Here is a 15,761-nt window from a genome sequence, read left to right as displayed (position 1 = left end):
TTCCTTGCTCTCTCTCTCTCTGATTTCACGATATCGATCTCTCTCTCTCTCTCTCACTCTCGTGTTTGATTCACTTGTTTGTTTACGATAAAGAAAACAAGATGAACACACAAGATTATAGAGTTCCCCGAATCACCCTGGGTACTTCTCTCTTCAGGATTCTCCTCCTGGAATTCACTATGATCTTATCGGATCTGATCGTTTCTGTTACAAGAGATAAATCCCTCTCAACAACCTGAGATTGACCTAATATTAGCTCGCGTCACTTAGCTGTTCAGCTCGCGAGCGTTCCACTTAATGGGCTTCATCCATTATTACACCGGCCCATTATGCATAAGTCTTTATCGATCCGTATTTCGGCCCAGCCCAAAGGACTGCTCCCGCCTTTGCTCTTCTTGAGACTCAAGCAACGAACCACATTATCCCACAGTAGGTCATAACTTGCTTCTTGCACACGCCTCGGCTTCAAGACTGTATATGCAAAAGTATAAGGTATATATCATCTATATATATGCTTTACATAACCCTCTCTTGAATGTATAAGTTGATAACAAAGGAGCAAACGTTTTATGTATAACGTGTAGGAGATGCAAGGAGGTTGCGTAGGGTTTAGCATATTTACAATAGGGTTTACTCCTTCTACAAGCTACAAGGATGATGAGATTGCAGTTCAAAGAGCCAAAGATTTCTTCTTCGGCTGGTGAGTCCAGCACAAATGGTTCCAAAATATTTTTCAAAGTGTGTCCAAGGTTTTGAGAAAGAAAACTTTTAATCCATGATGCTTGGGCCTCTTATATTTGGAGACTATCCTGATGAAATGAAAAGAACCGTTGGATCAAGACTACCAGTTTTCTCTTTGGAAGAATCAGAACAAGTTAAAGGCTCATCTGACTTCATAGGAATAATTCACTACCTTGCGGCTTCTGTCACACGCATTAACTTCAAACCTTCTCTTTCAGGACATCCCGATTTCTACTCAGACATGGGCGCATCTATGACTTGTTGGAATCAAAAACTAATATCTTTTAAATCACAAACAAACACTTTGTTCTTAAATCTCAAATATTTATGTTTTTTTTTTGTGTGTGCGCTAATCATCTCTTCTTGGTTGTACTGCTGGGGAGGAACAGACCTTGGGAATTTTTGGGCTTTCGAGGTAAGAGTTTTGAGGCAACAACATTAAGTTGCAAAAATGCCTAATACATTCCTTATACGATTAAATCTCCAAAGACATAAGTACTCCCTATGCATCTTATTTAGTTGTTTTGTTTTGTTTGGACAAGTATGTTGTTGCTCCATGGGCTATGGAAGTTGTCTTGGAGTATTTAAAGCAGAGCTATGGGAATCCTCCTGTCTACATTCTTGAGAATGGTCTCTTAATTCTCTGATCTCTCTCTCTCTTCCTCCCTTGCTTATTTTTGTCTAGTCTGCTTGATTCTCTTCCCAACTCAAATTAATAGGTAGACCGCTGAAGCAAGACTGCAGCTGCAACAGGAGGATACACCGAGGATTGACTATTTATATGTTTACATTGGTGCTGTGCTTAAATCCATTAGGTAAGTAGAGTTTCTTATTGCAATATCCTCTCTGGTCGGTGCAATGATGAAAATGACATTATTACAAGTGTAGGAATGGATCAGACACGAGAGGCTACTTTGTATGGTCATTTATGGATTTATACGAGTTACTGAGAGGATACGAGTTTAGTTTTGGACTATACACTGTCAATTTCAGCGACCCTTATCGCAAGAGGTCTCCTAAACTCTCTGCTTATTTGTACACATCTTTTCTCAAGGGAAACACCATTTTTCTTGGTTCCCAAGCTACCATGCAATTGCAGAGTAACTTTTTTTCTTCAATTTCGTCGTAGTAGTAAATTTGTATTTACATCTTTTGATGAATCTTGTTCGGTTATGAGAGTTGTGCCGAATACATTTTTCCTCTTTAAGTATTCTATATTTACATATATAGTACTTCTTCTGTCTTTTATTACTGGACGTTTTATACATACAAATGCGCATATATTAAAAATAAATTAATTTTATACTTTAAAAAAAAATCATTAACTATTCTTTTAGTAATATTTTAATCAATAAAATAAAGAATTATAAAACTTGTAAACTTAATAAATTTTGCATTGAAATCTAAAAATACCATCTAATTTGGAACCAAAAGGTCTCTAAAACGTCATTTATTAAAAACATAGAGAGTAACAATCATGAACAGTACTATAAATTCAAGATTCAAAACTAGAATTAACCACTCATTTAGTTGTCATTGTAAAATAATTTTTTTTTTCAAAATAAGTGTTCTTTTAAAATTTCAGTGAAAAATTTATTAAATTTATATGTTATTTGATTGTTTATATTCTCTGATCAATATTTTATTAGTTGAAATGTGCTTAGGTGTATAGATAATAATATTTTTATTTAAAAAATATATAAAATTAAATATTTATTTAATAAGTATGAACTAATCTAAAATGATATTTAAAATGAAACGAATGAGTATTAAGATAGCACAAACTTTGTGTAGTTATCATCTATTCCACTAAAAACATATTTGGAAAGAGCTGTAGTAATTAATTAAGTGAAAATTATTTTAATTTAATTAAAATAAAATGTATATATATATATATATATTATAGAATTTGATATATTGATTCATTATTGATTGGTACACGTACATGGAAAACACCTGACCAATATATTAATCAATGTATCATAACTAATCAAGCAAATAAAATTATAAATTAGATTTTTCCATCCAAGCAAGTCGGCTAGAGAAATGTTCGTGGGGAAGCACACGCAGGTGTGATCTTGTGCAACAATACCAAAGTCTTACCAATACAGCTTTGATCTTTAGGCCAATTTTAGGACAAGATCGTGTTTCCCACACCTTCTCATCTTTCCGACAGAATCTCACATTTAACACTCTCTTAAGTACTTGTCAATCTTTTCTGATCCTTTCTTAATCTCCCTTCTCAATCCCTAAACCACGTACCATACCATGACTCTTTTCTCCAATATTTGTGTCTTCGTGGCACTATCCCTATGTCAGTCCTTGGTTCTAGCCATTAACAACGGCTATTACGGGTATAACCCATCGGTCGCCAGCTACCTGCCGGAGAAACCTCAGAACATCATGAATCCAATGGACTCGTGTTGGCGGCATAAATCTGACTGGTCCGCTAACCGCAAAGATTTAGCCGATTGCGCAGTTGGGTTTGGTTCATCTGCCTTAGGCGGCAAGAAAGGTAATATATATGTTGTCACAAACCCCAACGACAATGCAGCGAACCCTAAACCGGGTTCTCTGCGATACGGTGTGATCCAAGACAAGCCGCTGTGGATCACTTTCGCTAAAGATATGGCCATAACCTTAGAGAATGAGCTCATGGTGAATAGCTATAAGACCATAGATGGGAGAGGGGCAAAAGTGGAAATTGCGTACGGACCGTGCATTACTATACAACAAGTGACGAACGTAATTGTGCATGGGATCAGCATCCACGACTGCAAACCGGCGAAGTATGGAATGGTGAGGAGTAGCACAACGCATGTCGGTCATCGAAAAGGATCGGACGGTGATGCGATCGCTATTTCCGGTTCGTCTCATATTTGGATCGACCATTGTTTTCTAGCGAGTTGTACGGATGGCCTGATCGATGTGATACATGCTTCAACGGGAATCACGATCTCCAACAACTATTTTACTCAGCATGTTAAAGTCAGTTCATTTCAAATTTCTATATAGATAATTGAATGTCTCCAGCAACTAATCCCTTTTTGATGATATTGGTCGTTATTTATTTACAGGTGATGTTGCTCGGACACAACGATAACTTCGTGCAAGATGTGAACATGAAAGTGACCGTGGCATTCAATCATTTTGGACCAGGACTTGTGGAGAGAATGCCAAGGCAAATAGTTTTTTTTTTAATTACTAATTACTTCATATATATAATTAATTTTAATGCAGACTTAGATATATAACCATGTAAGAAAAACTCTGGCCTGTAGGGTAAGACGAGGTTACGCTCATGTGGCAAACAATAGATACGATAAATGGATAATGTATGCAATTGGTGGTAGCGCCGATCCAACCATTTTCAGTGAAGGAAACTATTTCATTGCTTCTGATAAATCTAACAGTAAAGAGGTACTTTATTGTATCCTCCTAGTGATATACGCATGCACATATAAATTAGGAGCGAAATCTGATCTCATTACTATTTGACCAGGAAATATTTTACCCCTGTTTTTATATAAAAGAGCGAAGGTAGCTTATGACTGAAAATTTTAGAAGATATAGACAATCTAGTAAAAACTTAATAAAATATTTTTTATTAAATTTTAAGATTAATGTTTATGTGAATTATTTTTAAAAATTTGAAAGCCATAGACCAATGTTCCAGTTGCCAATGTCTAGGACCAATGTTCCAGTTGCCAATGTCTAGGACCAGTTCTGATCGACATGTACACGACTGACTAAATATACATATGATTAATCAGTGGATGAAAATAAAACGGTAAGCATTAATACATTTAATAAACAGGTGACAAAGAGAGAAGTGAAAGGAGGGTGGAACAATTGGAGATGGAGAACTTCAAAGGACGTTTTCAAGAACGGAGCTTACTTCGTACCTTCCGGTTACGGCAGCGTTGATTTGCCATACAGTTCCGCTCAGCGATTCACAGTGGCTCCAGGGAACATGGTTCCTTCTCTAACCGCAGACGCTGGCCCTCTAAACTGCAACCGCAATCTCCCTTGTTATTAGTATAGAAGAGGTGAATGCGAAAACCAAAAGAAATGTTACATGTGTATACATACTCTTTTCACGAGATGTATCTAATTTCTGGTAGATCACGTTACTTTTCTTTATTTACTTAGTTTAAATCGATTAACTATATGTTTTGATAGTGCTTCATTAGATGTGTGGTTAATGGTTATGAATGATGAAATACGTCAAGATCTGTTTAATCCACCGATATGTAAAATTCTTTGAAACTTTAAAAACAGCAATCTATAAGCAATTTATATTATAATGAGAGAGTTACTCTCTCCTATAATGATGAAATACGTCAAGATCTGTTTAATCCACCGATATGTCAACAAAGGTGGATCTCACTTTAAAAAAGTGTGAAAAACATGTTAATTCTATGGTTCGAACCGGGTTATTGAGATACAAACACCAAGATTTATATCATTAAACTAAAAGATAATTTGTACATTGATGACCGAAACTAATATATATTTATGAAGGTCAGAAGCCCTTACTTCTTTGGTTTCCTCTGAGGGCCGGACCTGCAAGTGTATTGTGGGTTTCATTTTTAAATGGGATTTATCACATTATATGAAGAAAAAGATCAAGTTTGAAACAATTATAATTTTCTCATATTGTAAACCGTCGCCGTTTAACATGAGCACTACAAGAAATCTGGATATTAGTAGCATAACATGACAGCGTTTTTTCCGATTGTGCTATGATTGACATACTCTTACTTTTAGATAGCGTTTGTGAAAAATGCAAACACTATGTTTAGTTGGTCCGATTTTAATTATGTAAACATTTTTTCGAAACATAATATATACTAGGCTTTGATCCGTGCGCCCGCACGGGTATATTTTTTTATATTTTTCAAAAATATGTTTTATTTGTTTTTCTTGTCAATAATATAAGGGCTAGGTAAATTACTCGAATCTGAAAAACCGAACCGATCTCGATCCGAAAAAGTAGTACCAAACCCAAACCGAAATTGATTAAATATCCAAATTATTCAAAATTTTGGTTTTTGGAGAACCCAAACCGAATTCGATCTGAAGCTAAGTATTCCGGGTAACCGAATGTATCTGAAGATTTACATACTTATATATATTAATTTTTTTTAGATTTAATATATATAAAAACATCTAGAATATATATGATACTTTTAAGCTGGCTTAAATACTTGAAAATATATACAAATAATCAATAGTAAATATTTAAAATAGTAAAAGTATACTTAAAACACCAAAAATACTTAAAATAATTATTGATTCTCTATCCAAATATTTGAACTAAAATAATTTATATGTTAAGTTTAGCTATTCTGACATATGTTATTCAAATTTATATTTAATATATTATTTTGTTTATAGTTTGTGAGAAATTTAAAGTTTTTAAATATATAATGAATTTTAAAATTTTAAAAGTTATTTAAATGGGTTATCCGAACTCGAACGGAACCCACAAAAATCTGAATCGAACCCGAACTGAAATTTAGAAATATTAGAATGAGGCTGAAATCTTTGACCCCGAAAACCCAAAACCCAAACAAACCTGAACCGAACCCGATTAGATACCAGATAGATAGTTTCTCATAGTATAATGGACTTCCAAATTTTCTTAAAAATATAAGCCCATTTCTTTTTTTTCTCTCTTAATATACTGCTATCCATGTTTCTAAACAAAAATATTTTTTAAAACTACAATCTATGTTTCCAAACAAACCTATTTTTTAAAACTGCAATCTATGTTTCCAAACAAACTTTTTTTAAAAAAACTACAATCTATGTTTCCAAACAAACTTTTTTAAAAAATTGATATACATGTTTCCAAACAAACCTAATTTGTACTTGAGTTTTAATAAGATAGATAACACTTTTAGTTTTGAACCGCTATGCAAAACTAAAGGGGGGAAAATCATTCCATTTTATCTGCCTCCAAAAATCTGAAACCCTAAACCCTATACCCTAAAAAAAAATTTTTAAACGCAATCCCTAAACTCAAAACAAAACTTTAAACTCTAATATTTTAACATCCAATCTTAAGTTTAACTCCAAATTTCTTAAATATAAACTCAAAATTAACAGTTTTAAAATTTAATCTCAAATCTTAAATCAATACCCCAAACCTTTATAAACCTTCAACCTTCAAACCATGTACTCAAACCTTTATTCTAAATTTCAAGCTTAAAAACTAATCTTCAATTAATCATATACCCTAAACTCTAACTAAAAATCTAATCTATTTTATTACTTAACTTCAAATCTAAAGTTTAAAATCTTAAATCTGATCCCAAAACATTGTGTTTGTACTTTACACAAATGTATTTAAATTTATTTACATATGTACTTTACATAAATACCTTTTTATAACATTTCTTATAAAAATGAAATCTAACCACTTTGTTAAAGTTATAAATCAATATATCTCATACCCTAATTCTCCAACTTCATATCTTAATCATAGTCCAAACCCTTATAAAATTGAATCATAACTTAAAAAGTTATAAAAATTTCAATCTATTTATTTTTTGAAACATTAGCCCCAAACCATAACTACATTAATTATGTATAATTTTTTTTGGTCGAAATTATATATAAATTATCTTATATATATATATATATATATATTTTTTTTGTCAACAACAAACAGACTCATATAGACTCTGCGAACCAATCTGGTAGCTCTGCATCCATATGAACGACGAAAGACAATTGTTTTCTGGCACATCGTGCTAGACTATCCGCCTTTTGATTTTTTGTCTAGGGTACTTGAATGATCTCTGAGTTAGTAAAACGTGTCTTCAGTAGCTTTATGTCCAGCAGGTAACTCTCAAACGCCGGCCATTTCTCTGGTTTCGAAACCATCTTTACCAATTAAGAACAATCCGTAGCAAAAGTAACATGAAACTGATGTAAATTCTTCATACATTCCATTGCTCATATCAGCGCTTCTATCTCTGCATGAACTGGTGAAATACATGCCCTAATATTCCTTTCACCCATCAATCCCAGAAAACCCTCAAGTATTCTATATCATCCTTGACCTGAATAAGGTTCTTTATCTTTTTAGGAACCATCGATGAATAAAATTTATTATAATAAGGGACCCCTGAAATTTTAGATTATATGGGGACTTAAGAGCAGGCTTATCCAAATAAAACTCATATGAGTATCTAAAATAAAAACAATAACTATTATTTTAAGATAATTTAATTTTATAATTAGTTTAAACACATTTAAAAAGATTTAAGCCACTAAAAAGACACTTGTGTCATTTGACGTTCTTAAGGATATCTAAGAGGGTGTTATTGGGAGGGTGATTCATGAAGAGTTTATGGATTTGAAAAGTTTATAGATTTTTGAAGAATTGGAAAGTTTTCATGGATTTTAACAAACAAGTGCATCCATATTTATAGAATCCATACAACTTTCATAGATTGTCTTTTTTTGAGCAACTTTCATAGATTGTTATGGATTCGTAATTACATTAATTTTTTTTATTGTTTATGTAAAATAATTATATAAGAATATTCTTCTAGAAATTTTTTCATATAATATGTGAATGATGTGTTGAAAATTTATTGAACGTTAACAATGAGGTATATAAATATATATAATATATCAATTTCTATGGTATTAAATCTTTGAAAGACATGTTATATGTATATGAAAAATCTGGGTTTTGTTATTTTATAATTTTTATGGCATTAACTTTTAGAAATACATATTACATATATATGAAAATATGGATTTTGTTATTTTATATCAATTTCTATGATATTAACTTTTTGAAAGATATGTCAGATGTGCTATAATGCCACCGTTCGGTCTCTTTTCTTATTATATATTTATATTTTTTTATTGGTATAATAGATCTATGTTTTTTATTTGACAATTGTTTTTTAATTTTTATCATTCAAACTTTGAAAATACCATCTATAACTCTAGTATTTTGAAAGTAGTGATTGATGAGTTAAAATGTAAAGAATCAATGTTTCAATAACGCAAGAGTTTAATAGAATTGCAAAATCTAAAAATACTCAACTTTTTGAATAACAAAAGATTCTACAATGAATTACAAAATCATTATAAGAATAACTAAGGATTTATTGAGAATTATAAAATTATCACACTAATAATAAAAGATTTGATTAAGACTTTAAGAATCACTAAACCAATTACAATAGAATCTTTAAATTTTTCAAGTCTTTAAAAATTGCTCTCCCACTAACCCCCCTTAAGATTATCTCAAATGAGAACTTTCTACCATTTTTTTCTCTTGCCATTTTCTTACTTTGTAGTATATTTTTATTGTGAGATAGATACTATTGATTGAGTTGCTCTAAGGCCATTGCCTTTTTCATTATACTATTGGCACATCTTTGTCTGGAAACATGGGGATAATGAGTGCCAAGTTTTCTACAGAAAAACGTAGAATCAACTCCTGACAAGCAGAGGTAAGGTTGATTTGAGCAGAGTGATCTGTATAGGTAGGGAGTGCCTCGTTTCTCTTTTATTTTTTGGTTGGCAGTCAAGAATATACTAGCCATAAAGGAAAGAATGCGCAAATATGGAATGACACAAGGCTGTGAACTGTGTGGAGATGCTCTAAAAATATGAAAAGAATACTATTAGAACATCTCAAGAATATGAAAAGACAATACTATTTTTCACACAGTATAATCATTATATCAATAACAATGAGATCATCTATTCTTTTCATGTTCATATTCTTATACTGTGTGAAAAATATTAGTCAATACTACTAGAGCATCTCCAATAGAAAATTCTCTCAATAAAATTTTCAGATGTATTTTGAGAACTGCATAGAACAAACCTGGATTGGCACAAGACATTTGCTCTGTTAGACCACCCACAATGGAGTGTTTAAATTCACTTTCAACAGTTTATATCTTTGTAGCGAGGATGCTGTAAAAATGTGTTTGTCTACGTGGTATCAACAGGCGTTGGAAAATTTCAACAGCTGAAAAAACAATTTGTGGCCCACACTACCATATGTCGCTCTGTGGTTGGCCAAAAACATTTACTTGATTTTTTTTTTGTTTTTCTTTAAATCTGGATAAGATTTAGATGCTTTACTTTCATTGGTTGGGCATATTTCACTTGATATTTATCATCACCCAATTAGTCAAACACATTTCTTATATTCATAATTTTTTAAAAAATATAAAAAGTATATCAAAATTCAAATTTTTTATCTATAAATATAGACTACTCTCATTTTATTTGAATCCAGAAAAAACGCCATTTTTCATTATAATAAACTATTTTAGTGTTTTAAACTTTTTTTTGGTTAAATGGATCCTAATAATAATCCTTTTAACACCCAAAACTCTTCTAATTTTCCGTTCAATTTCCAAATCCCAACAATTATCAATTTCAAAACCAAACTTCCAACCAAACCCAAAATAACCAAAATATGGTTTTCACCAAATTTCTTCATCCCATATCTGTTCTGAATTATCCTCCAAATTATGGATCGATTATGCAATATTTTTCTCAAACACCTCCTCTTTCTTCTACTCCAACGAGTGATGAAAATGTTTCGAGAGCAACTGAATTTCTCGAATTTTTACACAAATAGCTCTTGGTAGGATGGGTGGTGTCAGTGAATCCATTCCAGATGTAAATGTAGATGATTCAGTTTTAGTTTTTTTTTAATAATATTAAGTTTCATATTTCTGAATAAAATTAGGTAAATATCTAACTTAAAAATGAATATGCTCTTAACTTTAATTTTTTATTAATATTGATTTAGTATTATTTAAAAATAAGCGTAGTATAATAATTTACAATAAATAATATTAAAATTTATTTTATTTTAGTTTTAAATTAATTATTAATATGTAATTCTTATATTTTAAAAAACAAAAATATGAATTAAAAGTTGAGGGGTAGGGTGTTGATTATTTTAAAACAAAACCATTGTAAAAATATAGAATGAAATGGGTGTTGAACAAATGAGGTGGAAGAGAAAGAAGATGATGAGGAATGTTAAAAGGGAAAAATAAGGGTTTTGAAACCATTGTATATGGTCCTACAACGAACAAAGCACTTGCGAGTTTCATGATGTGATCTAAATTTCATATTATTCCAAATTCAAACACAAAGATCATATGATATATTTTACTTTCACACTTGCAAAATAAAAGAGACACAAGTCATTTAAAAGCACTGAAAAGATACAACATAGTTCAGATAAATCAATTTGGTACAAACCATCGAGCATCAGATGATTGAACGTTAGAAAAAAAACTTGGAGGTGGTCTTTCAATCTTGTGTGTGTCGAGACTATAGTTCAAGATATCTTTTTCACTCCAAACACGGTGAAATACATAGTCATGATGAATACCACTGAAATATATAGAATTTCTTTTTATTCCTTGGACAGCGTTTGCAAGCACGGTGGTACGTTGATCCAGAAGTATTGCCTCGTCCCCCAAAGAAGTAATCTTCTCCCACTCGCTTTGCGATGAATCCATCTTGTAGATGCGGAAGGACCAAACATCACCATCACTCTTTACTATGCTCTTTACTCTCAGGAATTCTCCTTTTACCGTGACTACAAGATGTGTATCCTTGATATCCCACACATCACCAAGCTCTGGGTAAACACGACGTGACATTCCCTTTGTGCAAAGTGGATCATGATTAACTTGCGTTTCAACGATTTTTCGTGGACTATCTCCAGAAAAATCAAAGACTTTGACATCACGTTTATAATCATACAAGTAAAGCTTATGCTCTTTGTATACCACGTCACCTGTGATCTTAAGGTCCGCTTGTTTCCAAAACTTATCTCCATTTTCAGCATAAGCCGTAACTCGGCCTTCAAGATAACAAGTAACAAAATAATCTTTGGTTTTCTGGTCAATCCAGAAGAAAGGCAAGTCAATGCGCAAGTCTTCTTGATTATATTTGTAACCAATACCTTCCTTAGATGTTACTAGGAACATATCATCCGTGGTTCGTTCGATCTTTAACATGCCAACTTGTAACTCCACTGACGGCAGATCGATCCTCTCACGGGTGAATAAATTCATAATATAGAGCTTATATCGAGGATCCCGCATAAAGAACCAACTTCCACAAATAGCCAAACAATGGCTATTTGCAAAGTTGACGCCAAGATCTTGAATTCGATATGTTTTATTGTTTTCCTCTGGATTAAACAAGAGACAATAATCTTTACCTTTTTCTGGAAATAGAATCATCCAGGGGATCTGATTGTTTGGTGCTGACTCTATGGATGCTGATCGCCAAAATGGACAAACAGATTTAGCTCGTTGAAAATCTGAAAACCCTAGACGTTCAAACACCATGTGTAGGAGATCTGAAGGAAGCTTGGACCACCTTGGAACATCGCAGGGTGGAGAAAGAGAATCCATCCAACAGAGAGTTGTCGGCAGCAGCGAACGTACACTTAGTCAGAAAAATTGATCAAAGAAAGTTGATCAAAAGGAAACCGTCCCTCATTTTCACCAAATTATTACTGAAGACATTAGAAACAAGAGAACACAAAATGGATGCATGTCCATAACATGAGAACACCCATTTAAATAACCCAAAGCGTATAGCATAGTCCAATAGAAAAGACATGTATCTGACAGTAGTCAAATCTTTCTTTATCTAATTAATAGCATATATGGAAAACATAGATAGGATGCATATCCATAATATATATATATATATATATATATATATATATTTATATTTATATATTTATATATTTATATATTCTTTTGCGTAGTATATGTATTAATAAAATAAACAAATTTACATAAACACCAAAATCATAACTTTTTCTTTTTGAAAATACCAAAATCATAACTTGATAGATGGAAATTGCAGGTTGATCTCCGCTTTATTTTTCTATCGGTTGAAATATGGTTAGATGTATTGGTAATTGTATTTTTATTTTGGAAATATAGAAAATCATATGTTTTATTAATCTGTGTGCATAAACCTAGAACGACAATTAAAATGAAACGGATGGAGTATTACATTACTATTACTCTCGCTGTTTTACAAATATTGTTATCCAACATTTTCAATGTAAAATTAAATATTAAATCATTTTTAACGCAGATGAAATTTTAATATGTAAACTACATGAATTTCAATAATCAATAGTATTATTAGATTTATTGCTTTGTAAGAATATTTAATAACTTCTAGAGAATTTTATTTTATTTCAAAACATCTTCTAGATATATTTTAATTATTTTAGTTTAAATAAATAGATACTTATATGAACATAATGGACTACAGATTGTGTCTAAACATAGACCATATAATCCAACTCACGATTCCAAATATTAAGATGATTGACAGGTGTGAGATTCTTGTCCGTTTTAGACTACTGGTATATGCACTGCACTTATTATGTTGTTATGAAATAGATTAAGATATGCGTCATATATGCGAATAAGTAAAATATTTTAGAAATAAAACTGATAGTTGCAAAATTATGATATACATATTTAGATTTAATTAAAATGAACCTATTTAAAAAAGAGGTACTGTATAATTTTGAAATATTTCTCTGTGTCAACATTCAATCGCTATATTTAAATTATTATCCCTAATCGCTACTTAATATGCACATATATATATATATATATATATATATCAAGCATAAAATTCTAAAATAAATCCTTTGACGTATATATAGGCTACAGAGAGCACCACAGAAGGAATTAAGGAAGTAAACGGCAGGAACTGCAAACCATGGTGCCGAAACACACCTGCTAAGATAGTTCATGGACCTGGGCCGTCTTCTGGCGCTGCGGAACTTGATGTGCAAGTGTTTGCTCAGAAGATGGTTCAAAGTCAGCTCTCTTTGATAGAACCTAATCTTTTCTATAGGTATATCACATACAAAATCATAAATGTTATTCTTTTCCCTTAAATCAATACATTTTAAAACTATATTTATATAATTTTATATACATATATTATATTTGAAATTTTGTATGATGAGAGTTAGCGATTCATATTATTTGAGAGGAGTGAAAAAATGTGATACAATAAAATGTTACGGTCCACGAAACTTCGTTTACTCTAATTGGATCAATATTTGGTTGTAGTTGCTCATACCAAACATTTTCGTTACTGTGTTTAAAAAATAAAAATAAATTTTGGAATCTTTTATCTTACAAATTTCTTGAAAGTGTGTTTTGCTTTGTTTTAGAGTTCATTACTCCCCTATTAAAGGATTACTCCCCTATACATGCATCATAAGCTTTTTAACTAAGTCAAGAGAGCAGTGGTTTGTAGTGTAGGTTTTGTTTTTAGTTTTCTATGAGAAAGATAACAATTTTAGTATTATGTATCGCCATAGGACTATCCTATGTTAACTCCATAAGTATATAGTGAATGGGAAATTCTGAGCTCTACTTTTTATTTATGTTGTACTCAAGCTTTACGAACTTTTCCTTATTTGCTTTTATAATAATTATGCAACATAAAAAATTCTATGGTATTACGAGAAGGCAACGGAGTTGTTTTGTAACCTACCATTCAACTTAATTTTTCTATTTGCTTTATCAAATCTACACGTACTTGAATCAAATCATATTTACTCGCAAACAACAACGATAAAAAGCTTAAGCAAAAAAAAAAAAACAACGATAAAAAGCACGTTATTTTTAATATGTAATATGATTTGATAGAAACCAGGTTTATGAATTAAGATAATAAAAACGCAGATAAACAGTCATCGGTAAACAAATGTTAGGTTTATTATTGAATCTTCGCTTTAACATTAACCGGGCGAGATATTTGGTTGTTGTTGTCATGCCAACAATTTTAGTACTTGTGTTTGAAAGATAAAGCTAAGTTTGAAATTTGTGGGATTTTTCTAAAATAAAAATCCCTTTTCTGTTTGTCTTCAACTCCATTAATACCCTATTCACTATGGAGTAACCATAAGCTTTTTTTTGCTAAGTTTAGATGCAAATTGAAACCAACCTGTTTATATTCTAGATTGATATTTATTAATTTTCACAAGTAGAGATTTCTTACAATTATATGAGATCGGTTTTTATATTTATGTAAAATTCAAGCTGTTATAAGAAATTCATTTATATAAAGAAATGATTTAAAAATAAATAAATTCAAGCTGTTATGAGAAATTCAGTTACAGATATTACGTAACTATATATTATTAAAAATATGAAATATGAATTCATATCAGACACACATACACATATAAGATTATATATATAATGCATTCCCATAATAGATCGGGAGTGGAAGGTCACAGATTAACTCTAGGAAATATGTTACCGATGGCAACACATTCATTGATTTATCAATATATGTTGGCTTATATACGTTTTTATTAAAACAATACATAATATTATCGGATGGATTCTAAAATCTGAACCTACAATTTACAGTACTCATCATATTATGTAAATGTGACATCTATCAACAATTATTTGTTTCCAAACCTGGGGATCAAAGCTTGAGACAAATATGACTAATTTATTGATCGAATATTTTAAACAATGTTCGGATCTTAAATAGAAATTTCTTAAATCTATTTAAGAAGAAACTATATGTAGATTAGTCAAAAAAAAGAAACTATATGTAGAAAAAATATATATTAATTTTAAAGAATGAAAATTAGGATAAAATTATAGTATAAAATAATATTATTTAATTTAACATCATAAGTATAAAAGTTATAATTGGGTTAGATACAGATATTTTAACCTTAAGATCTCGGGACAGATTAAATCAAGACCGATTATATAGGATTGAATCTCTTGAATACTTGTTTCATGTCTAAGAGAAATTTCTAAAATAGGTTCGATGCTTTAGTTTAGCATGTAATATATAATTGGGTTGGATAAAAATATTTTAACCGTCTAAGCAGATATGATTACTGAAGACCTCCATAACAAAGATAATAAAAAAGTAGAAGTTGTCGTCTGTTATTCTTTGTTACGATACTAACAATA

The 15,761-nt window shown here is 31.1% G+C and overlaps 3 protein-coding genes across 7 annotated transcripts; 2 read left to right on the top strand and 1 right to left on the bottom strand.

Moving 5' to 3' along the window:
• The first annotated feature begins 716 nt into the window (after nucleotides 1-716).
• LOC106336131 (beta-glucosidase 3-like) lies at nucleotides 717-1,879 on the top strand. Of its 5 annotated transcripts, XM_013774867.1 has the most exons (6): nucleotides 717-874; nucleotides 960-1,001; nucleotides 1,131-1,156; nucleotides 1,284-1,371; nucleotides 1,475-1,556; nucleotides 1,630-1,879. In XM_013774867.1, exons 2-6 carry the CDS (start codon nucleotides 983-985, stop codon nucleotides 1,868-1,870), a joined length of 456 nt encoding a protein of 151 aa, XP_013630321.1. In that variant the 5' UTR covers nucleotides 717-874; nucleotides 960-982; the 3' UTR covers nucleotides 1,871-1,879. The 5 variants fall into 5 exon arrangements, with proteins under 5 accessions (XP_013630321.1, XP_013630320.1, XP_013630318.1 ...); XM_013774866.1 differs by having other exon boundaries at nucleotides 960-1,156; XM_013774864.1 differs by having other exon boundaries at nucleotides 717-1,001.
• A 1,104-nt stretch (nucleotides 1,880-2,983) lies between these two features.
• Nucleotides 2,984-4,928, top strand: LOC106333129 (probable pectate lyase 16). Its single transcript, XM_013771607.1, has 4 exons — nucleotides 2,984-3,729; nucleotides 3,819-3,922; nucleotides 4,023-4,161; nucleotides 4,559-4,928. The coding sequence occupies exons 1-4, from the start codon at nucleotides 3,010-3,012 to the stop codon at nucleotides 4,778-4,780; spliced, it is 1,185 nt and encodes a 394-aa protein (XP_013627061.1). The 5' UTR covers nucleotides 2,984-3,009; the 3' UTR covers nucleotides 4,781-4,928.
• A 6,066-nt stretch (nucleotides 4,929-10,994) lies between these two features.
• Nucleotides 10,995-12,253, bottom strand: LOC106333907 (probable F-box protein At4g22060). The gene has a single exon (XM_013772293.1). It carries the CDS (start codon nucleotides 12,177-12,179, stop codon nucleotides 10,995-10,997), a length of 1,185 nt encoding a protein of 394 aa, XP_013627747.1. The 5' UTR covers nucleotides 12,180-12,253.
• Nucleotides 12,254-15,761: the final 3,508 nt, after the last annotated feature.

This window comes from Brassica oleracea, chromosome C3, assembly GCF_000695525.1.
Source record: "Brassica oleracea var. oleracea cultivar TO1000 chromosome C3, BOL, whole genome shotgun sequence".
NCBI classification, from domain to species: Eukaryota; Viridiplantae; Streptophyta; class Magnoliopsida; order Brassicales; family Brassicaceae; genus Brassica; species Brassica oleracea.
Note: the sequence above shows the minus strand (reverse complement) of the source record. Positions and strands in the feature narration are given on the sequence as shown.